Here is a 23,925-nt window from a genome sequence, read left to right on the forward strand (position 1 = left end):
CTGAGGCCCTGATGTTCTATGGCAGCTCTAGCTTGGCACCAGATACTTTGGAAAGATGAGCATTTTAGGACTCAGGGCGCTAAATTCTGTGAAGGAAAATGAAGCAGGCGAAGAGATACAGAGTGAGTGAGAAATGTGCATGGGAAGAGTGTCATTTCAGAGAGAGTGGCCAAGCATCTCTGAGGAGGGGACACTGGCACAAAGAACCTCAGTGAGGATACCTTGGGGAAGAGGGTCTGCTTTCAGCTCTTTGGGGTACATATCCAGAAGTGGAATTGCTTGGTCATATGGTAATTCTATGTTTAACCTTCTGAGGAATTGCCATATTGTTCTCCACAGTGGCTGCGCCATTTTACATTCCTTCCAGCAATGCACAAGGGTTCCAATTTCTCCACATCGTCACCAACACTTGTTGTTTTCTGTCATTTGATTTTAAAGAACAGTGAGAAGCCCAGCATGCCTGGATCAGAGTAAGCAAGAAAGACAAGGCAGGAAAGGGCAGGAAGAATGCCACAGAAATCTAGCCATGAAGGGCCTATAGCTATGGGAAGGACTCTAGCTAATACCTGGAGGGAGACTGGGAACTTCTGGGGAGATTTGAACCATGAATGGTCATAAGCCCATTGATAATAAGGAAGGTAAACTTAATACTCCCAGCTCCAGAAGCCTGGGGCCTCTAAGGACAGCACAATCCTCTTTTCTCCCGAGCTGCCAAAGGGTTAAGTAAATGCAAACAGGGATAAATGCAGTGAAAGGAGATACTTCCTTCCCCTGGCTGACACACCTGATGCAGGAAGCAGACTCGTGCTCCCTGGGAATGAGAGCCCTGGCAGACTGGTGCTTCAAGGAGAAAATGAACGTCGCCTGGACACAAGATGGCTTAGCACTTCCCATGTTCGTTTCTGAGAGCTACTGAACAGCCTGAGGCCCCATCTGTTTTCAATCTTGTTAAAAGGGCCTCGTGTGCTGGCGCCTATTTAAAATAAGGCACACATGGAGTTTCTAAAATGAAGAAGAAAAAGGGCCCATGCTTTCCCGGCCGGCACAGCTTATGTGTTTATTTTGGAGCAGGCTTTGGGAGTTCTGAGACAAGACATAGCTAATTTCTCTTCCTGAGGTTGATTTGCAAGTCCCCATAGGCTTCTGCTCCAAGCATTTAAGGCAGCTCCAAGCGTTTAAGGTGGCTTGGTATGAACCAGCCACCCTTCAAAAGCCCACTGTGAAATATCTCCAAATTAAGGCTGGGCTCAGGAAAGGGGGAGACCAAGGGCCACTTTCCTCCTTGCAAAGGAGCTGTTCGATTCCTCTTCTTCAATAGGGATTCTTGTTCCTAAAGGCCAAAAGGCCAAGTTGGTCTTCTCAGATGCTCATTTTCTTCCCATGGGGCCAGAGCAGTTCCAAGACAGCATGATGCAGGTAGGACTCAAGAGCCAATCTGAACCGAATCCCCAAATGGGGACTGCAAGGGGTAGGGGCAGGGAAAAAGAGCCATCTGCGATCAATGCACTCCCATGTCAAGAAGCCAAGGCAAGGGGGATCTTCTTCTGTCCACTTCTGGGGAGCAGAGTGACCCTCTGAGCTGCTGACTCACAATGGCACTTGCACGTCCAGTGCCACAAAGAATTGAAATGGGTCCTTCCTGACCTTGCAGGCTCAGAGAAAACACCTCAACAGCTTAGAATCACATACACAGCCTCAACAACAATGGCCCCATGTGTCTGGGGACTTCATAAATAACTTCCCCTAAACCCAGAGCAGAGGGGATGAAAAAGGGTGTAAGAGAGACAGGATGGGGGTGTCAGTGGTGGCCCAGCAGTGATGGCTCATGTCTTCTGCACCTTCACACCTGCTTTCACTCTAAGGACCCGGCTGACATGACTTTCACTTGGTGTAGTGACGTCCAATGGCGATGGTGGCAATGGGGATCCCAGTAGAAACAATAGTAGGAGAAGCAAGGGAGACAAAAGTAGGAGAAGCAGTGGTTGTAGTCACCGGAGAAGCAGAAACAAACGTAGTAATACTACTGACTAGCTGTGAGAGGACGAGATGAGGTAGCTACTGAACACGGGTATTTCCAGTGGCAATGTATTTATAATTTCATATCATAAATCATATTTATATTAGGATTAAAATGCATTAATAGTTTTTAAGCACTTACTATGTGCCAGGCACTGTTCTAAGGATAGTAGCCACCTGAGATAGGTCCTCTTATTATTCTGCCCACTTTATAGCTGGGAGCACTATGGTACAATGAGATTACATTTATTTCCCAAGGGAAGCCACAGATCAAGTAAACACAAGCAGTCTGGCTCCGGGGTCCCTGCTCTTAGCTACTCTACCAGGCTTCTTGCAACCCGGGGCAAGGGGGCCGCAGTCCTGGAAGTGGTGGTAGGATTACAGCAGGAGAATTGCCTCTGAAATGGCCTTAGTCACCTTCTAGAAGTTCAAAGGATTCAGGATTTTCCAACTATGAATCAAACAGAGCAGGATTTTTTATTTTTTAATTTACTTAAATGTGGGGTTTTTATATAAGATTTAAATGGAAATAAGAGTTCTGTTTTAAGACTATTAAAAAGCTGCAGTGTGGTAAGGCTTTGGATTTTAGACAGGTGTATTAACCATGTCTTACTTTCTATACTCTGATGTTTTGATATCTTGAGGCCTTGCTGACCCTGGAAAGACTGCCTCTCACAGAGTTTTAGCCAATTCCTAGAGATGGTAAATAACTTGCCATAGAGAGTCCTTTCAAATGCAAGCCAAAACCAATCCAGAGCCCATGTGCCAACCACCTGCTCTGTGGGGCTCTCGCACTCCAGGCCACCATCCCTCTGCCCTAAGACCCCAGGGCCAGGTACCAGACAACAAGGAATAGCCCCTTACACCCCAGAGCCTGCTGAAATTATTCCAACTCGCCAGTCCTAAGGCTGCTTACCCTGCTTGCCTTTTCCTTCCTGCAAAGCCATAATAAAGGCTCTTGCCCACATTTTTCCCTAGCTCCTTCTTCCTCCTGACTGGCCATCGTGTTCATGTGGTCCCCCAATGTGGCGTGCCATCCCTCCTACTTTTAGGGGACTATGAATGCAATGAACTTATCTTTCATGTCAGTCATTTCGGTGCATCTCACCATACTTAACTAAAACAAAGCCTGGGTACTTTTACAACAGGCTTGGTCCAGCTCTTCAGGATTTCAACAGACTCTAGGTCTCTGCTGAGCTCCTGGGTACAAGCCAGGGGACACATTTATTATGTGGGATTGTGTTGCAAAATCACCCAGCATGGGCTAAGATAGATCCAGGTTTCAATTCCATTCTTGGAACTTCCTAGCTGTGCAATCTTGGGGGAAATCACAGGAATTTCTGCCTCACTGTCTTTGTCAGGTAAGAATGGGGGAGAAGGTCCCTGCCCTGTCCTTGTCCCAAGGCTACTATGTTGACTGAAAGGAAGTGTGAAGGTGAAGTTTCTTTGGAGAGGTCTGGCCTGGGAAGCCCTCACCATCATAAACTATACTACCATCACCTATCTTTAGGGAGCCATAGGACTCCCCACACAAAAGGTATCATCTTTGAGTTGTTTCTTTCTAGAACAGGGTTTCTCAACCTTGGCACATTGACATTTTGAGCTGGATAATTCTTTGCTGTGGGAGGCTAGCTTGTGTATTTTAAGATGTTTAGCAGCATCTCTAGCCTTTACCCATAGATGTCAGTAGCATTTCCCTGTTGTGACAACCAAAACTGTTTGCAGCCATTGCTAAATGTCCCCTGGAGGGCAAGATCTCCCCTGGTTGTGAATTATTGATATGGAAGAAGGAATGAGATAGGCTCTCTCCCTTTTCCCTCCCTCCTTCCCTCCTTTCCTTCCTTCTCTTCCTTTCTTTCTTCCTCTCTCCCTCTTTCTCATCCTTCTCTCCCTCCCCCCAAGCCTTACCAAAGATGCTCAGTAGTCTGCAACCCCAGGTGCCCCCATGGAACACCACGGCTCTAAGAGGTACAACTGGAAAACAGTTGCTCTAGCAGACAATTCCCAAGTTACAGATCACCAGAATAGAGCTCAGATGTCTGTTGTTCAGAGTTCTTGGTTTCATTCCCTTCATATATTTATTAACTGAGCTCATCTTTCAGGATCCAACCACCTTATCCATAATTTGTCATCCTTTTTAAGCAGGCTTGGATTAAACCCACAGAATGTGCGAATTGAAAGTTCCTTTGGGGTCACCTAGTGGGTTTCATTTTACTACCAGCTCTGGCTGCTGTGTGGAGAATAACGAGGCTGCCCTAAGCTCGGCTGGGAAGCGTGCCTTCATTGAGCAGTTGTATCTGTTGAGGCTGGGGGAGGACAGGCAGGTAGAAAGTGCTCCATGCATTTGCCAGTTCCTTCTTTTACAAATGATCAACCTAGATCCAGGATCCCCTCCGATTTAATGAAAATGGACCAAATTCTTACAATGTGTTGAACATATAGTAGCACTGGTATTACCATCTCCATTTTGTGGATAAAGAAACTGAAGTTTAGAACATAGAGTCACATGCCCAAAGTCCCACAGGTAATAAGAGGCAGTGTCAGGATTCGATCCCTTGCTCTTCTGATACAAGGCTCAGCTTCGTCCATCATGTCAAACTGTCTCAAAATATCTCTTCTTTCTTCCAAGGCGACAAAAAATTTTCCTCCACACAAGTAAAATATACAGTAGTAAGAAAAATTAGTAAAAATGAGCCTGTTTACATCCAGAATCTTAATGTCATTTCCTAATAAAGATATGCAAAGGGCACTGAAAGCAAGGGTTAGAAGAAACCAGAACAGGCAGTAGATGCATATCCCAGGAACAAGGGAGGAGTTAGCAGTGGGAGTTAGGAAAATACAGTGCTTTATGGAGTATGGGCTGCTGGGGACCTCGGGGTTCAAATCATGACTCTGCCAACCGAAAGCTGCTTTGCTGGACCTGTGATAGTAATACATAACTTACATGGCCACTGTGAGGATAAGGTAAGGGTATGTATAGTAAACTCTTAGCAGAGTACCAGGCATGTGTGTGTGTGTGTACAGCAAGGGCTTAACATATGGGATTCCTTATATTATCACTGTTATTGGTACTATGAAATACTAAATTTCATGGAGGTGTTTAGGGTAAAGAAGGCTAGTTGTAAATTGCTTAGAGACTACAAAAAAGGAGTGGGAAAAGACCTAGGTTTTAGAGAGAAGGTGAACACATAAACAAATAGGTATATGGATGGGAGAAGAGGCAGATGGATATATATTCATAGAAATAACATTTTTGGAAACCAACATGCAGAACCTAAGGGAAAGCTGCTATAAACAAGAGACCATCTAAATTAGATATTTGCTCCTCCAAAGACTCTCAGGGGCACCACTGAGCAGAAAGAGGAAAAGAGAGGTGGTGAGAAAGGCATGCTGGGTGCCTGGTTGGGAAGAGTGCTGGTGCTGCTTAAGAACTTTGGCCTTCATCCCATAGACATGGAGGAACATGGACCATGGAGAGCAAAGGGAGTCAGAGAGAGACCAAAGCGGCTGCTATACAAGAAGCAGCAAATGAACACAAAGACCAAAACCTGCTTCTGTCTAATGAATGCAAAGTTGGGGTCCCTGGTATGTGGCTGGCCCAGCCAGGGGAGGTTTACCCCTGTTTCCCTTGCTTTTCCTGGAAGCCAGAGGGGTGGGCTGCTGGTCTCCTCCCTGTCTGGACAGAATGTAGGCCCTGAGGTGGGGTGGGTGGGAGGTCATCTGGTTCAATTCCATCTTAAACAGGCTGAGAACCCACCCATATGCTCATGAAGGGAACTTCAGGGTTGTTGCTCAGGGAGCAGAGAAAGGTTCCAGCAACACAGATAGAGGGGGTCCAGAAAACCAGATGGGCTGTCCGTGGTCTCTGAGAAACTCAATCTGAAAAACTACATTAGGCCAGACAAAGCTAGCCTTTTTTCGAGGTCTGGCTGGGCAACAGGTGAGTTAAGGGGAAAATTATGGGCTTTCAAAACAGGCAGATAGAGGTTCCTTCCAGTCACAATTCTGCCACTAACTCCACAAACACCTACTTTGCTTCTCTTGGCCTGTTTCCTCATCTGGACAACGACGAGACTCACGCCCCAGGCGTTGCCGACTGACTGATTACAGGGACGAGCTAGAAGCAGTCAGGTGATGAGGAGCACACAGCCGACCTGCAGGAGCTCATCTTCCTTCTTTCCTTTAACACGCTCTCAGAACCCCCAAAGTGTAACCCCGGATGCCCCCAAAGTGTAACCCCAGATGAGGCTCAGTTCCGCCTCCTGTCTGGGGCTACCTTATCACTGCCAAGGTCATCCCCCGGGAACTCCAACGCCAGGCTTGGCCAAGAGGAGACAGGGGTTGGGGGAGCTGGGCTCTGCTATCTCCAGCACCACGACCCTGGGCGTGGAAGTGAGCCGTGATGAGCCCCAGTTCGACAGAAGGGTGCGACGCAGTAAGATGTAGGGTCGGCAGTGTGGGCTCCAGGGCATCTTTGGAGCCTCCACATCTCCGCTCTCCCACTGCCCACTGCAGGGCTGAGGGCAGGACGCTTACACTGTAGAGTCTTCCATCCGTATTTCTTTGCTGGGGTTGTGGTGAGAGTAAATGAATTTATACAGAAAGAGTCTTAGTGGCTGGCACGTTGTGCTCACTTAATGTCAAGCACCACCTTCCCTATATGTACGCACCATTGCTTTACCTGTATCATTGGTGTCAGATTAGTGCTTGACCGGTGTCATTTACCAGGCAAAAGGATATTTGGGCGAGTCTATCTGCTGGGAGTTCTTATGGTGGATCCAATATTTTCTCTGTCGCTTTTTCATTTTTCCCCACCCCAGGTAAGTTAGAGAGATACTAAGTGAGCACAGATTATGTATCTGTGTACTTGGAGCACCTACTAAGTACGTGAAAAAGTGCCCAGTGGTAGCCTACCCACCACATGCTACTATAACACTGTGTATCTTTCTCTCGAAGCTCCTAATCAGCTTATAATTATGGGATGTGTGTGTGTGGAGGGGGAAGACTGATTATGCAATTGATATCTGTCTTCTCCATTAGATTTTAAGCTCTATCCAATAGAGACAGTATCTGTTTTTAATCACCATTGTAGCCCTAGCCTGTAGTAGGCAGTCAATAAATATTTGTAGGATGAATAAAGATACTGTCCGTGTTCTCTATAAGCCCAGAGTCAAAGGGAGTGATAGGCAGGTGGACTGGTAATTTCAAAGCAATCTGCTAAATGTAATGGTAGAAATATGCATGAGGTGTGTGAGAGCATGGATCAGGGGCAACTCACCCTGCCTCCCCGGGGTGGTCAGGGGAAGCAGAATAGAAATAATGCCAGGGCTAACTCTTGAAGATATGGCAAAACTTGGGGAAGGATGTCCCAGGAGAAGAGATTTCCATGAGCAAAGGCATGGATGGGGATGTAAATACAAGATAGTATTAGGACAGGAGAGGAGCCACAAGGTGTTTGCTAGGACTACAATCTAAGCTAGATAATGGAGGCGATAAGGAAAGAGAGGCAGGCAGGGGCTAGCTCACAGAGGACCGTGGAGGCCAAGCTTGCATCCCATGGAACAAGCCTCATGCACAAGCCAGCCCTTTACACAGGAGAAGAAATTCACCAAGTTGTGCCTGGATTTTACTTCCCTTAATACACCTTGCCCCCTAAAATAGCATCTGGAGTTAGACTGCGAATTCCAGCTCTGCCACCTCTAAGCTGTTCGGCCTTATAGCATTTCGTTTCCTCACCTGGAGAATGGGAAACGGTAGAATACCTACTCTTCACAAGATGGCGATGAGGATTAAATGAACTAATCCAATGAAGTGCTCAGTGTGTGCACAGTGCGCAAGCATGTGATTAGACAGTGGCTATTATCATCAATCCCTTCCAAGCCGAGGACAACACCATCCATGGAAATTCTCTCATGTCACTCTCTAAACTTCCTGAGAGAAGTGGTCCCAGCCAGGTTCAGACTAGGCTGAATTCTAAAGTAAGCAGTGCCTTAGAAAAGCTCCCATGTGATCTTAAAGGGAGACACCGTAGGACATACAAACTTATTCTCAGATACCAGCCTCCCCTCTCTTTCCCAGGGACTGGAAAATGCAGCCAGTCTGGGTAGGATCCAAAAGAATCCATTTCAAAGCGTAAGTCCTGTTTATGTGCGGGCCTGACTCCCCTCCTCAGGAGATTCTGGTCAGGGTGGGCTGGGAGATTCCTTAGACAATCTAATAGATTAGTTTCCAGTTTAGCATAACAGCTAGACAGATTTCTGCGGTGAAGTCATCCCAGTCAATTAAAAGGCATTTTTCCCTGCTGTGAGTTCAGAAGTCCCGTTGGTTTGTTCCAGCTTTCTGGGATGTTTCATAATAGGATCCACCCTGGGTTAATTAATAACCCTTGGTTCCTACTGAAATGCAAAGGCTGAAATCCTCTGTGTAAGCACATCCGGGCAGGGGCTGTTGGCAGAGCTGGGGTGAAGCCAGTGGGAGCTCCTCTCATCAGGGAGTGAGCCAGACCCCAAATGGCAGAAATGACAGCAGAGCCGGCAGTAAACGGAAAGGGTGGCCAAGCACAAGCTGAAGGTCAAAGCCGGAGAGGGTATGAGGAGGGGCAGAAGTGGGGAGAAGTGGGCAGAGGAGGGATATCATAACCAGTGGAAGGCACCACAAGGCCAGAGATTAGGTAGATTGGGAGTAAACTGGAATGTGGGCGGTGAAATGGGTCAGGGCAAGTGGCTGGGACAAAGGTGGTGAATAAGAAGGGGTTGAGAGCGCTTGCTGTTATGGGATGCCAGTTCAAACATATCATGCGGCTCTGGTTCCATCTGGTCTCTGCTTTAAAGAAAAAATAGGTCATCTCTTCCTTTTTCAAATGCAAGCTGCAGGTACAGAATGAAGCTAAAGACCATGTGGCAGGGATTTACATGCATTCGCTGGAGAGTTACCAAGTCCTTTCTCGGAACCCCAGCACCAAGCACAGTACTCAAGGATAAGATGCCTTTTTCACCCAATCCAGAGCAGAGTTTCTCTGCTTTGAGCCTCCGGCCACCAATCCTACCCAGCCAGTCTTCTAAACCACTATTAGCATGTGCATCCTAAAATGAAAACATGATCACGTTACTCCACAGCTTAAAAATCTAACGGGTATGTCCCCACTGCCTCTACAACACGATTTCCAGCTGCTTGCCTTGCCACACAAAGCCCACCCTAAAGAGACTGTTCTCTGCCTTCTTTTCCGGTTTTATCTCACACACCCTATACTCTGGTCATTTTCCCCAGATGTGACAAGCTGAGATTTAAAGCATACTCTTTAGCCGGGAGACTTGATATGCACATCTGCCTCCTTCGCAGCCTGATGCAAAGCTAATTCTTTTCCCCAATCCCCCACCAAGCATCAACCTCTCTGTGAAGCCTTTCCTAAGGATGTCCCAAGGCAAGGGTGGCGATCCCTCTCCTGGGCTCACTAGGGTTTGCACAGGTCCCTAATGCATTATAGTCATTGCCCCCAACCGTCTTATCTTTCCACCAGAAGGAGAACCCTGTGAGAGCGGAAGGCTCTGTCATTAAGGCCAAGTACAGAGCAGGTGCTCAGTAAGTGTTTCTTGAATTAAGGAGTGGGTTGAGATAAGTCAAATTCTGTTTTATTTTTTTTTAATACACATCCATCAAGAAGTTAAAGGGCTTATTAAGTTCTCCTTCAGAACTGCTGCTTAATTTCCATTGGAGTCTCATTTAGCTATGATACTACCAAGTGGCAGAGCAGATACTGATGGAGGGAGGTGGCAGTGAGGATGGGAAAATTACCAGACATAGTAGGTAGAGGCTATGGCACTATGAGCCTGATTTCCCAGTATAAGAAGATGGACTTGCTCTCATTCTCATGGCTCCTTTCTCCTCGTCTTTGATTAAGGGGCTAATGAGTAGTATAGTCAAACCAGGGAGGTGGGCCATGAAGAACTGTCCACCTGACAAAGCAGTCCCTGTTGCATTTAGAATCAGCAGGGCTCATCCAACCATGGTCTCGATATTCCCTCAGCCCTCATTATTTGGGGCTTGCCTCTGGCCATCAGCTATCCATCCTAGACACCCCTGCTCCCACAAGAACAAGGCCTCTTGCAGGTAAATGCGGAAAACATGGACTTCCTGACTACAGAATTAGATTAACTTGTTTGCTACCAAAACCATCAGAAGAGACTAATGGCTTTTTAAATGGGGAAGATAAAAGATAACATTGGCAGGTGGAGAGATGTAGTAGGAAAAATGGTGACATGGGAGATGGGAGCCTGGGGTCTCTACACTGGACTCCAACAATAATTTGATGTGTGTGCCAGGTCTAGTCACTTCCCTGCTCTGAACCCCAGCTGTTAAACAAGCAGGTTGGATTAGATGATCTCCAAGGTCCCTTTCTAGCCCCACCCTACTATGATTGTACCAAACCATCCATTCACTCACACATTCACTCAACAAACATTTATTGAACACCTTACCGGGACCTGTGCTATCTGCTATCAAGGAAGGGTTAGAAGTTTGCTCCAGATGCCAGCTGAATGCCATTTGTTTGGGGAAATATGACTGGATATATATGTAAATGATAAACACACACACATAAACATGAATGTTTTATATTTCTTATCCCCCCCCAACTATAATACAGCAAACTTCTTTAAGCATAGATTATATCGTTTCCATTTCTGAAAAACCCCAGGGACTGACACCTAGAAATTACTCATGTGACATGTCTTTAGCAACGTAAAGGGGACTGTAAAACTAGCTATTAAGCACTTAGCACTTTCTATATGCCAGGCTCTGCTTTGAGTGCCTTGCATGTGGTAATTTACTTCAATCGTGCCAACTCTGTAGGTACATCTTGTGATTACTATTATTACCATTATTATTTTCCTTGAGGACACTGAAGCACAGAGAAATCAAGTTACTTGCTCAAGGTCACTTAGGGAGTGGCAGAGCTGGGACTCCAACCCCGGTGGTCTGGCTCCAGAGTCAGAGCTATTATAGTCTTCATGTCGTCTGAAGAGTACATCTACACTTAGAAACAAATTTGGACGAAAACAAAGAACAAACAGAATTGTTAACGGAAGGACTATCTAGCAATAAGTCAAAAACATCAAATGATGAGTAAGAGCCACCAGGGTTAGTGAGGAAAGGAGGAGTGTTTTGCTCGAAGGATATCTCATAAGAATTTGTAATTTATCCAGTAGATCAAAAGAGTAAGGTGAGATAGGAAGGGACGGTGGGATTATGTGCTTGAGGAACCTGAGCCAAGACGGGAAATGCAAAAAAGCCTGATGAAGACAAATTCAAGACCCAACATACACTCTAATAGATCTACTTCAGTTAAGCAGGCCCCCAGTATCGGTTGGACCTAGGTTCAGATCCCAGTGGCATCACATTCTTACCAGCTGTGTGACCCTGGCTGAGCAATTTACTTAAGATCTCTGAGCCTCAGCTTCCTCAGCAACAGACACGTTGTGTGGGATGAGTTAAGGCTCAGGAAGCACTTAACATGGCACCCAGCATACAGAAAATGTTCAATCAAAGTTAACCACTATCACCATTACTATTGTTTCTCCATTTCTCTGTTGTCTTAAATTGGTGAGCCTAAAGATAGAGCCAGGATGGTGATAAACTCACCCACATTAATAATGCCACGGTTAAGAAGAGACACACTTGCCCCTCTAGTGAGTTATGTTTCAGCTAATACGCCCTAGTGTCCCACCTGCTTTTTTCATTCCCCCAGCTGGTTCTTAGATTTGAAAAGAAAAAGGCCTCCATGGAGACCTGCACGCTTTTAAAAATAATACAAAACAGAACGTCTGAGGTCAGGGTAAGCCAAGCCAAACAAATAAATCTTGCAGGATTGTGTTAACAAAACAAGGCTTAGTGGATCAGAGCGGGTAGAGTTCTGCCCGACTCAGCCCTGCAGAGAAACACCAAGCTCTGGTGAATTTCAAACACAAGGAGGTCAAATAGGAAGAGCAAATTATGGAGCACTTCAGAGTTCAGCATCAATACTTGGGCCGAAACCAGGAGAACATTCTGTGCACGGTGGACACCAGAACCCATGGGTCAATTACAGTCCTAGAAATCAACATCAGAAGGGTCTTATACATCATCTATACAACCTCTACGGAGGGCAATCTGGCAATATCTATCAGAATTATAAGTGTATACTTATAATGGGAGGTGTACTCTGAGATAGACATCCACCTGTGGGAGGTTCAGTGGGAGGTTCATCAGGGAGCGCTCCAGGAATCACCACCGCTGGATTGGAAGAAAAAGGAAGGAAGCAGCACGGGGTGGAAGAAGTTGGGCTGCACTGCCATCTCAGCAAAGGCCTCTGTCAACTCCACAAAGAGCTCTGGAGCTGGGATGGCCCTTTGGAGTTGTCCCAAATTGGGGTAAATGGGCGAGGTCTTCGTACCGCCCAGTCACTGAATGTAGCTGCCTCCAGGAAATAGATGGGTGCTGGGGCAAGGCAGCTGTGCTCACCTGAGGCACATCCCCAAGAGTGCTGACTGCTGAGGGCTGGCTTCTGGTAGCAATGCCAGCAGCTGGGGGAAGTCCTTCATTCCTCCAGGTGCATTATAACACTCACGGCATGGGATGCTCTTGGAACCAGTGGTTCTTTTTCTAGGAAGGAATCCTATGGATATGCTAACAAACATTTGCAGTGACATAGGTTTGGCATTATTTGTTAATAGTAAAATTATGGAATATAAATTACTGGATATCCATATGATGGCACTATAGGCAACCATTAACAAGAATGAGGCAGCTCTGCACGTACTCTCATGGAATAAATAACCAGTACATTAAGTGAGAAGTCAGGGTGCAGAACAGTACAGAGAAGTAGAAGGGTATGTGTGGACCTTGAACAGCTAAAGGGACGGACTGTGTTGCTCATTGTCTATGGCCCCTCAGCCCCACACCTGCACTACAGGGGCTGAAAGCCTAAATCTACGCTTCCCAGAGTCTTTTGCCAACATGCATACCCACTTAATTTCTACCAATGGGAGGCATTTATGCAAGAGTTGAAGTCAAGAAGGAGGTAGCAATCATTCTGCTTCTGGTGGCAGCTACAGAAGCTCATCGACAGCCTCAGCAGATAGAGCGGGTTGGTGGCAATTCCCACAGCATCGGTGGGAGTGCAGACTCATGGTTCTCCACTGGCCATGGTGGTAGTGACAATGGCAGCAGGGAATGTAAGGCTGCTGTGGCTCTGGGTAACAGGATTTTCCCTTTTGAACCATTTGTTATCAATCCTCTCATTAAATCTTCTTCTGAAATACCTACAATGGTTTATGTTTTTTGAACCGACTACTATTTATGAAAAACAAAGGAAAATACACATATATGTGTATTTGATCATTGCATTTAAAATCTCTCTAGAATGTTGCCCAAGGAATTAGTGATAATGGTTAAATGAACTGGTTAATGGATGGTTAAAGAAAATAGATTATTGGGGCAAGGTTGGAGGTAGACTTTTCATCAGATACCATTTTTTACCTTTTCAATATTTGGCTATTTGTATATATTACCTTTACCCTAAAAACACATAAAAGAGAAAAATAATAAAGGTTATCTCCGATGAGGTACCTACATTTCCTGTGAAACATTCACCACATTCACCACCCAGTTTTTGCTGGAACTCTCCACCTACCGAAGGGGCATGGCCCATTCATCATTACTCAGTACTGCTTCTTTTCTGTTCATACCAAGTTGAAATCCATGTTCTTGCAGGATAATACTACTAGCCTGAACTCTAACCCCAGTGAGGCAATCTGGGGTGGTTTTTCAGCACAGCTGCATGTGAAACTTTTATCATTCATTTCAGAGAGGGTATGGAACCTTCCTGAGCCTCAGTTTCTTCTTCTGTCAAATGGGGAGTGTCATAGCAGAGATCTGAAAGGGTTGTGGTGAGGTTGAAATAAGATTATGCACGTGAAGTGACTAAACCAACACATCGGGTTATTGCTCTTGATATCTGCACCACCGGCAGAAAAATGCAGTGGGTAACAGGATGGACCTGGAATCAGACTGCCTGGGTTCAAAGTCAAGTTCCTGCCAATTATAAGCTGGGCAACCTTGGGAAAGCCACTTATTCCCCCTGGGTCTCAAATTCTGTAGGATGGAAGCAACGCTAGTGCTTATCCCAACAATCAAAACTATTCAACCTGACCTTGGAAGTACTCAACATATGGTAACTGTTACCGTTTGCACCTACTCATTCAGGTTGTAGACACTCTGCAGGGAGTAGATGGGATCCTAGGAAAGACCTGTCTCTGGACTAAACGTCTCCAGTTCCTTATACTGATCCCCTTTGCTCACAGATGTCAGACTCCACTGACTCAAATCACTCTCTTCACAAGGCATTCTGTGGGATACCCCCTTGTGGTGTGACACCAAAACTGGATCTGTCACTAGAGTCTGACCAGCATAGTATATGTGTGGGTGTATGTGAGAAAGACAGGTGTGTGTGTGTGCGTGCGCTTGCACGCGCACACATGTGTAAATGTCCCATCACCTTCTTGGATTCTAAATGCTGTAGTTTGATAGTGCAGCCTGAAGAGGCATCAGATTTTGGGGGGAGTAACAACCATAACTATAGTTTATTGAGCACCTAATATAGTGCCAGAAGCCATGCTAAGCATACAACTTACACTGACTCATATAATCCATACAATAACTCTGGAGGTAGAAACTATTATCCTCATTTTTCAGGTGAGGAAACATGCATAGATATGTTATAAATAGAAGGTCAACACAAAAAAACACAGTAGAGCTGAGATCCGTCTCCAGTCCCTCCTACTCTGAAGCCACAGTCTTAACCTCCACACTAGACTTCCTCCACAAATATTAAGAATTTGTTCAAATCTTAGGTCTTTTCTTCCCCATGTGATTTTAAAAGGCTAAGTCTCCCTAATCTTGCTCCTCTTCAGCTGAGTTTTTCCATAGTGCCTTATATTGTATCCCTCTTCAATTTGATTGTTTCAGATTTAATGTAGCATATTCTCTCTCTCATTCAGCTTCAAGTCATCAGCAAACGTAATTGGACAAGTCTCTATTAAGGAAAAGAATAAAGCCAAGGGCTCTACCATTACATTTATTTCTCTCAAGGTGTATCTCTATATCACTTCCTAGTGGGGGTAATGTTCAACCTGTTACCAATCCACCAATCTGAATTAACATCTAGCCTCCATTTCTCTATCTTATTGGCAACTATTTCTTAAAACATCACATGGTCTTTATGGTCAATATAATATCTACAACAAACATTCATTCTAAGAAAGGTTGACCCATAAAGAACTGTGGATGGAAGGCTGAAGTGGGTATGCAAAATATATACTTCATGGTCTTAAGTGTTTAAACTATTTTTTATTTAAATTCAATTGGCCAACATATAGTACATCATTAGTTTCAGGTGTACAGTTCAGTAATTCATCAGTTGCATATAATACCCAGTGCTCATCACATCACATGCCCTCCTTAATGCGCATCACCCAGTTACCCCATCCCCATCACCCCTCCAACAACCCTCAGTTTGTTTCCTATAGTGAAGAGTCTCTCATGGTTTGTCTCCCTCTCTGATTTCTTCCCATTCAATTGCACTGCTAGGTTTTTATCGCAATGATACAAATGTGATCTGAAGGGGGACCTGCACCCCAATGTTTATATAGCAGCAATGTCCATAATAGCCAGACTATGGAAAGAGGGTTTAAACTATTTTAAGGGAAAAATCCCACCTTTGCTTCCCTAAGACATTTGAGTTGAGGAAACAAAGAACAGAAGATGAACAGCACTTGAATCAAGAGCCTTTCCAGGGGTACACACACATCTACCTAACCCCATCCTAACTCCAGTATCACAGGAGGGCAGTACTCGAAGGGAGCCACTGGCCTTCATAGGCAAACCTGCGGCTCGTCCAGCTTCCTTCATTGGAGTCAAGAGCAGATTCCTCACCTTGCCTTGTCTTTCTCTCCATTGTTAGAGCAAGGCATTGCCATTGCTTATGCCTTGGTACCTCTATTATCACGGAGGAAAGATTGACCATTGTAATTGCAGCCTTTTTTATCAGAGAGGAAAGAAGCCCAAGGCTCCCTTCCTACCAAGTCCTAGTCTGCTCATTTCTCAGAAATGAGTCTATTTGAGATTAATCCATGCATCAAACTCATTGCTTAGTCCCACAGAGGGGTGACTTGTACCTGTGGAGAAAAAGAACTTTTGCCTCAAATATAAATAGAGGAGAGCTTGACATGCCAACCACCCTGGCCGGAATGTCTCAGACCCTTCAAGGACACTGCTGTGAGGCCCCACAGAGCCAACAGGGCATTCTGGGTAATGGAATGCAACATGATGCAGTCCCCACCCCCCTCACCTCCCCGGCCTCCCTAGGGTTTCTTGATTCCTGGCTCTGCAACAGCTGAGGCAAACAGTTTTTGAACTTGGGGGGAAGCGGGTGGAGAGAAGGGGCGGAGGCTTCCTCTAGGCCAACCACAACTAACTCATTCGCTCTGTCCAGCAAAACCCAGACAGTGCAATTATCTGGTTAATTTGGCCCTTAGTTGGGAGACAGACTTCCAAAATGTGAGACCAGCTCAGACTAAACAGTGGCTTCCATCCTAAGACTTTTCCCAAGTGTGAGAGGATACATGTGAGATTCCTGGGGGGTTGCTTTGTGAGCTGCCCATTCATCCAGATGGTAAAAGGCAAACAATTCAGACTCTAAGATGGGTTTAGGAAGGCATGTCTTTCAGGGAAAAATGCCCAAATGACCTGCTATTTGGTCTCCTGGCTAATTTGCCTTCTGGCTTCTATGAAGGGGGATGGCTGGAAATCAGGATGACTCTAAATTAGCCGGTGTTTTCCAGCATGATTGCAGCCTTCATAGATTGGCTGAGTGTCCCCAGAGCCCCTGGGTGAGTTATTCTTAGGGCAATTCCTGATGATGCCCTATAGATTTTATACCCATAAGTTGGGCCAGGGGCATCACTGAGATAAATGGGTAAAATTAAAACATGCCTCTGGGGTTTTCACAAATGGGATAAGATAGGGCTAGCTAAATTGGCAACTGAGCATTTACCAGATGGTTTATGGAAAAACCAGATTTTTGAGGGGAATTAAGAAGCAGTAATTTATCTCCCTTGGAAACTGACAAGCAGCCTGGAATCTGTGGAATCTTTTTTTTTTTTTTTTAGATTTTATTTATTTATTTATGAGAGACAGAGAGAGAGAGAGAGAGGCAGAGGGAGAAGCAGGCTCCCAAGGAGCAGGGAGCCCGATGCGGGACTCGATCCCAGGACCCCGGGATCATGACCTGAGCCGAAGGCAGACGCTTAACCATCTGAGCCACCCAGGCGCCCTGGAATCTGTGGAATCTATCAGTTATTCATTCTGCAAGTATTTCTTTAGTTCTAGCCCTGTGCTACTTAACAAAGTGAGATCCAAATAGCCATGGCCTCTACACTCATGCAAATAATCCCACACCTATATATATGGATAAAGGCGAGGAAGGACAAGCTCAGTGTTATGATAAGGAATAACCAGGTTAGCTGATTTAGATCGGGGTGTGAGAGGAGGAGTCTTCGAGGAAGGGATTTAAAAGCTAACACTTTGGGATGCATGGGTGGCTCAGTCAGTTAAGCGTCTGCCTTTGGCTCAGGTCATGATCCCAGGGTCCTGGATCAAGTCCCACTTGGGGCTCCTTGCTCAGCAAGGAGCCTGCTTCCCCTCTGCCTGCCGCTCCCCCTGCTTGTGCTCTCTTTATCTTCTGACAAATAAAATCTTTTAAATAAATAAATAAATAAATAAAAGCTAACACTTTAGGGGCTTCTGGGTGGCTCAGTTGGTTGTCTGCCTTCGGCTGGGGTCATGATCTCAGGATCCTGGGATTGAGCCCTGTGTCGAACCCCCAAGTCAGCGGGGAGTCTGCTTCTCCCTCTTCCTCTGCCCCTTCCCCCAGCTCATGCTCTCTCTCCCTCTCAAAAAAATAAACTCTTTTTATAAAAAAAAAAAGCTAACACTTTAAAGAAACTATACGCTTTTTTAGAAAGATCACTCCAGTGTTAGTAGTAAAAATAAATTGGAAGTGGGTGAAAAAGGTAGAGTTAGGAAGATTGGATGAGAGCTAATGATGGTTCAGCCAAGGCTCTATGCAGTAAGGATTTAGAGAAGTGGATGGACTGGAGACATGGGATGTGGCCTCAACTAGCTGAATGGGTGTAGTAGTGGAGGGAGGGGAGGCAGCAGGGAGCCTGCGCAGGTTTCTAGCTAACATGGAAGGTGGAGGGTGTCACTCTTTATTGACAGAGAACTTGGGAGGACAAGTAGGTTGTGGCTAGGGGAAGATGATGTGTCCTATTTTGGACTCAACCAAACTGGACTCCCACCATTCCACACCCTATACTTCCAGCCCCCTTACCTTTGCTCACACTGCTCCCATCTCATTACTCTTCATGTTGCCACATCCACTTGTTGAAATCCTACCCATCCTTCAAGATGCCTTCCAAATATCAACCCCCCCACCCCTTGGAGCCATTCTAAATCCCCCAATTAGTGGTGGCTTCGCTGCCCTTAGCACTGAGTTTGGACCTCTCTTTCCTGGACTCCACCTGTACTGAGGTTCTGTGAAGACTTATCTTGCCTCCCTTCCGAGACCACAAACTTGAGACAGAGCCTCTGCTTCTACATCCTCCTTCCCCACATGTTAGTGAGCTAGCATAGTAGACGTTTGACAAATATTTGTTAAGTGAACAAAAATAACCTACTCTTTGCCATGGAAGGAAAACCAGTAGACATTGGACTGACTTGAAAGCCACAGGATCAAATGAAATTCAAGCTTAAGGTGTTTTAATACTAAGCCAACTCAAATTGGATGCTCAGAAAGGCTTTCTGTTCCTCCAACACACCAAACTCAAAGAATGCTGAAAAAGTCACACCCTCTATTTTCTTACTGCACTTTTCTGAGTTCAACTTATAGTAGGGACCTTGTCTATCTTATTAACTCTTTGTCTTTGATGATGATGATGATGATAAATAAGTAACATTTACTAAGTGCCTGGTATGTGCCAGGCACTGTTCCAAGTACTTGGAGACTAACTCATTTCATCCTCATAGTCACCCTATGAAATTGATGCTATTATTACCCAATTGTACAGATGAAGAAATTGAGTTGCAAAGAGCTTAGTACTGCTCAACCAAAGTCGCACGGTTAGTAAGGAGTGGCACTGGGATTCAGACCTAAAGTCTGGCTCCAGAGCCCAAGCTTTGATGTGCTCTCCTAAGGCTGAGCACCATGCTTGGCATTTAGTAGGTCCCCAACAAGTGTTCACTGAATGAATGGGAGGAGCCCTAGATCTGGAGGTTACAGGTTCTAGTCCTCATTCTCCCACTGACTTCCTATGTAGCCTTGAGCAAGTCTGTGTTTCTTTCCCCATAAATTGAGGTGCCTGGCTATTGATATTAGCAGTAATAACAAGAGCCAGTATTCATAATTCCGGTCTCATTTGAGGTTTTAAATAATTTAATCCCGACAACACTGATTCAAGGAAATTGAAGCATAGAATGACTGAGTCACCTGCCCCATACCTATTAAATGAGAGAGCTAGCATTCAAACCCACTGTGCTGCCTAGCCCAAGTAGTTCCAAGGAGATGCCTTGGAGGCTATGGGGGAAATGGGGAGAAGGTAGAACAGGATGGAGCAGACAGATTTTTGGGTTCCCCATGCCCATTTCATCAGTTTTCTTTTCTCTACTTTTCTCTATTTTGTACAATGGGCTCCTACTTGAGATTTCCTTTGAAGAAAGGTTCTGCTGCTGAAACAAAAACCATTAAACTAAATAATTCTGGAATTTAATAAAATTCCCAGTTATAAGCCAGGATTTTCTGACAATCTTGGCTCATGGTAGCCTCATAAGACGAGGCTCAAGGCTGCTCCTGGGAAGGGCTCTAGCTGTGGAAAACATCAGGGTGAGAGCACAAAAGACCCAGCTCCAACCTACCTGCTCCACTCGGATCTCAATCTCTCCATTCACCTTCTTTCCATGAAAATACTTGGTCCTGTGAAAGAAAGGAAGAGAGCTCCTGAGTAAGGGTGCACACTGCTTTACTGTTTTCTTCCTTCTCCCAAAGGCCTTGCCCCCAGAGGGGCATGTCAGACACATTTGTAACTTCATGCTCTCTCCTCCCACCTTGACTGATGATTTTCTCATTATTTGTATGTACTGTGTGAGAGGGGAAAGAATACTGGACGGGAAGATTGGAGACTCAGGTTCTGGTTCTACCAAGTGGCTCGACCTCCCTGTGTCTCAATTTTATAATCTATAAAAGGAAGATATTAATACCTGCACGACATATTTCTAAGTATTATTTTAAGGATCAATGAGACAAGGAATCTTACACAAATAAATAATGTAGAACTATTTATTTTTATTATTTATAGTTACACTCTATATATTCCATAAATTATCTACCCATCCGCCCATTCCTCCATTTGTCCATCTGTCCAAGGAAGCAGCCCTCATCTATCTCTTTATCCAACCATCCGTCTGTCCGTCTGTCCATCCATCCATCCTTCCTTTCATCATCTTTCCTCTCTACCCCTACTTCTACCTTCTCAGTAAATGGCATTCCATCTACCCATTGCTTAAGGCGGAAACATAGACATCATTCTTGTTATCTCTCTCTCTCCCCCTATCCCACTGATTCCACATTCTAATTATTTCCCAGATCCACCCACTTGCCAATTTTTCTCTGTAAGCATCCTAATCTTGGCCCCCTCATCTCTCTTCTCATATAGATTTTCTTTCATACTCTTCTTTCATAGTACTTACTACAATTATAATTAGTTATGATCAGTAACTGCATTTAATGCCTGTGTCTCACTAAACTATAGCACAGCTCCTTGAAGTAAGGAACAAATACTCACAACACCTACCAGAGTACTTAACACACATTAGGAGCTCAATTAATATATGTTGAATGAGTAAATGAGTGAAGAGATAGAGGGGAAAAAACCCACTTGTTGAGTATGTACCCTATGCCAGAAACCGTGCTGTAGGCTTTAACCTATATAGCCTTTCTCATTTAATGCTTCCAACCACCACCATGAAGAAGGCATTATTATTTCCATCCTATAAAAGAGAAAACTGAAACCCAGAGAGAGGAATATTTGGCCTAAGGGACTTGAATTCTGGCCTTCTAATTCCATTTCTACGTTTTTGCTCACCCCTGAAAAACAGCAGCAAATGTTGGGGTACTTTGGGTTTAGATGTCCTCTCACACACAAGGCAGAAGTAATAAAAGTTTCCATTTGCTCTTTTGGATTTGGGTATGAAGAAGCCAACAGTTCTCAGGCATTCGCTGTAAACTGAGCACTGTGTTAAGCATTTACATAAAACTTTCTGGGGTAGAGATGGCGCTTTGTTCCAATACCCATTCTCCTCTTCACCACAGTAAGAAAGTTCACAGATTGGCACACACATACACACAAAAGAATGAAGATCCCAACTCTCCATTCAGCTAGATGTGGCCACTTGATTGAGTTCTAGTCAATAATTTGTTAAGTAGTACATCCAAGAATGCTCTCCGTTTCTTCTATTCTTCTTCCTGGAACATCCATGTTGCCATCTATTTTTTCAACCTGCCATTTAGGAAAAAAAGAATCCTTTCTACAAATTCTCTGACCAAGCTTCAGTCTGTCTGCTTCCAAAGAGTCTCTATCTACACTTAGCTGACGCCAGTGGAGTTCATCTCTTTTCAAGACTGCCCAAATCACTGACTGATAGCTCTAATATTAATGTTACTTTTTCTTACAATGTTGACAGGCTTAGCTGTCAACTAAACAAAACTTTAGTGGGATAGGAGCTATTATTGTGACTTGAAAGGAAGACCTGCTTTTTCTTCCAGACATGGTGTTTGACAAAACGTGTGCAGTGAGGCTCACGCAAAGCGGACTTTTCCACATAGTTTGTGAATTTTATCACAAATCTTTAAAGGTAGTGTCAGCAAACTACAGGCACTGGGATAAGTCCACCTCTAATATTTGTGGGGCCTGGGGCAAAAGAACAAATGGAGGCCTATGTATCATATAATATTTATGATTGATAAATAAAGCCAGCAAACATTTAAATAAAACATGTCTGTCTTCCTTCCTCGACAAATACAACTTCTTAATAACCTGGAAGGGTCAGAATTTAGACTTCTTGGCATTCTTAGAGTTCTACCCAGAATAAGGCAACATGGGGATTGGCATGTCTTGGTCCCTACAGTCCTCCCTAATTCTCCTCCCACCTTCCTCTCTGTCCTGCACCACCCAGGATTCTTGTGCAGGCTCATGGATGGTCTAGCCCATTGCCATGCTTCACTTCTTCACTCATGCCCCCATCGATAGTTCTCCCTTGGCTATGCCTTGGGAGGATGGACAGGGAACTGGCCTACACAGGGCATGGAATTGGGCCAGGGTCCCTTTGGGCAGGGAATTCTAGGGTTCTATGTATCCAGTGCATGGTCTAAGGGTACAATTTGCAGGGCCCTCCTTTGCTATCAGAAGGAGTACAGCTAGTAAGGGCTAGAGTCAGCCTTAGGGCAAGCTTCCCTCTAGCTTGGGTTTAAAAGAAGAATTGGATGGGCCTGGGACCTCAGAAGGGTAACTAATGAGAAAAATCACTAGTACACTGGAAAAAGCATGGCTTGGGCAAAATTTGAGCTCTACAGCTCACTCACCACATGTTCTAAGCCAAGGTACTTAACCCCTCTAAGGTCATGGTTTTCTCATTTGTCAAGGGTGATAACATCTACAGCCAAGGCTGTAGTGATAAATTCACCTGATCCTCTATGCAACAAGGCAGTAGAGTGTAGTAGACTTAGGGCAACCACATGGACGCAATCCCAGCTCTACCACTCACTGTGCAACCTTGGGTAAATCACTCAAACTCCATGTGCTTCAGTTTCCACATTTGGGAAGTGGGGTTGATGCTAGTAACTAACTCACAGGGTTGTTGTAAAGATTAACCAAGATAAGATGTATAAAGCACTCAGAACAGTTCCTGCACAGAGTAGGCTCCAAAGTACACAGCCCAGGGCCTAGCACAGAATCAACAACAAAGAACTATTATTTTCTCTGTGCCTGTGGGTGTCATGTGGTGGGGACCCACGAATAAAACATAATCTTACCCTCATGGAGGTTACAAAACTGAAATGTGATTCACCTCACTTTGATCTGTTCCACCAGTGCAATGAGTGATGGGGTTGATAATAATAATAAATAGACGCCGTTGGTTTATAAGACCTGCAGGTACCTTCACAACCCTCCTACTATTTGACCCTAATGTCAACCCTAAGAGTAGGTAGGGTGGGGATCAGTCCCCACACATTCCAGATGGAGAAGTCCCTGTTCAAAGACACATAAATCTTCTAAGTAGCACCGGTGAGTTAGATCTTGAACTTCAAGATTTTTGGGATTCAGTTCAGACCCTCTGCGTCCTTCATGATCTGGGTCCTGCTGACCTTGACCCATTTCTCCTCTGGTTTTCTGCCCACCTCACAGACACACGCAGCTTCCTGCAATTCTCTAGGCTCGTCCTACACTTTACGCTTCTGACCCTTCGCACAGGCTGTTCTCTCTGCCTGGCTACCTCCAAGATCTTCAGTCACCTTCTCTATCAAGTTTTCCTTGAAAGTGCCCCCACCCCAATGAGGCTGGGTGAGGTGTTCCTCCTTGGGGTTCTCACAGCATCCTATTCTAACAACCATTAAAGCACATATCTCTCCCTGATGTAATCACACGGTGTTTGTCTCTACCTTGCCCCCGTACACCTAGTCTGAGAGCTCCTGGGACCCTGAAACTGTGTCTCAATGCTCACTGAATCCAGTATCTGGCACAAAGTGCCAGGGCACAAGGCACATGT

The 23,925-nt window shown here is 45.1% G+C and overlaps 1 protein-coding gene across 2 annotated transcripts in view; it reads right to left on the minus strand.

Annotated features, from left to right (window-relative positions):
- Window positions 1-23,925, minus strand: part of SYN3 (synapsin III) — a 405,786-nt gene that overhangs the window by 367,333 nt on the left and 14,528 nt on the right. For both annotated transcript variants that reach the window (XM_028088587.2, XM_028088586.2), the window contains exon 2: window positions 20,020-20,077. In XM_028088587.2, coding sequence (XP_027944388.1) covers window positions 20,020-20,077 — 58 coding nt within the window. The remainder of the gene's footprint in view (window positions 1-20,019; window positions 20,078-23,925) is intronic.

Source organism: Eumetopias jubatus, unplaced genomic scaffold (genome assembly GCF_037043125.1).
Source record: "Eumetopias jubatus isolate StellerSeaLion01/CBP00866 unplaced genomic scaffold, mEumJub1_p1.0 scaffold_8, whole genome shotgun sequence".
Lineage (NCBI taxonomy): Eukaryota > Metazoa > Chordata > Mammalia > Carnivora > Otariidae > Eumetopias > Eumetopias jubatus.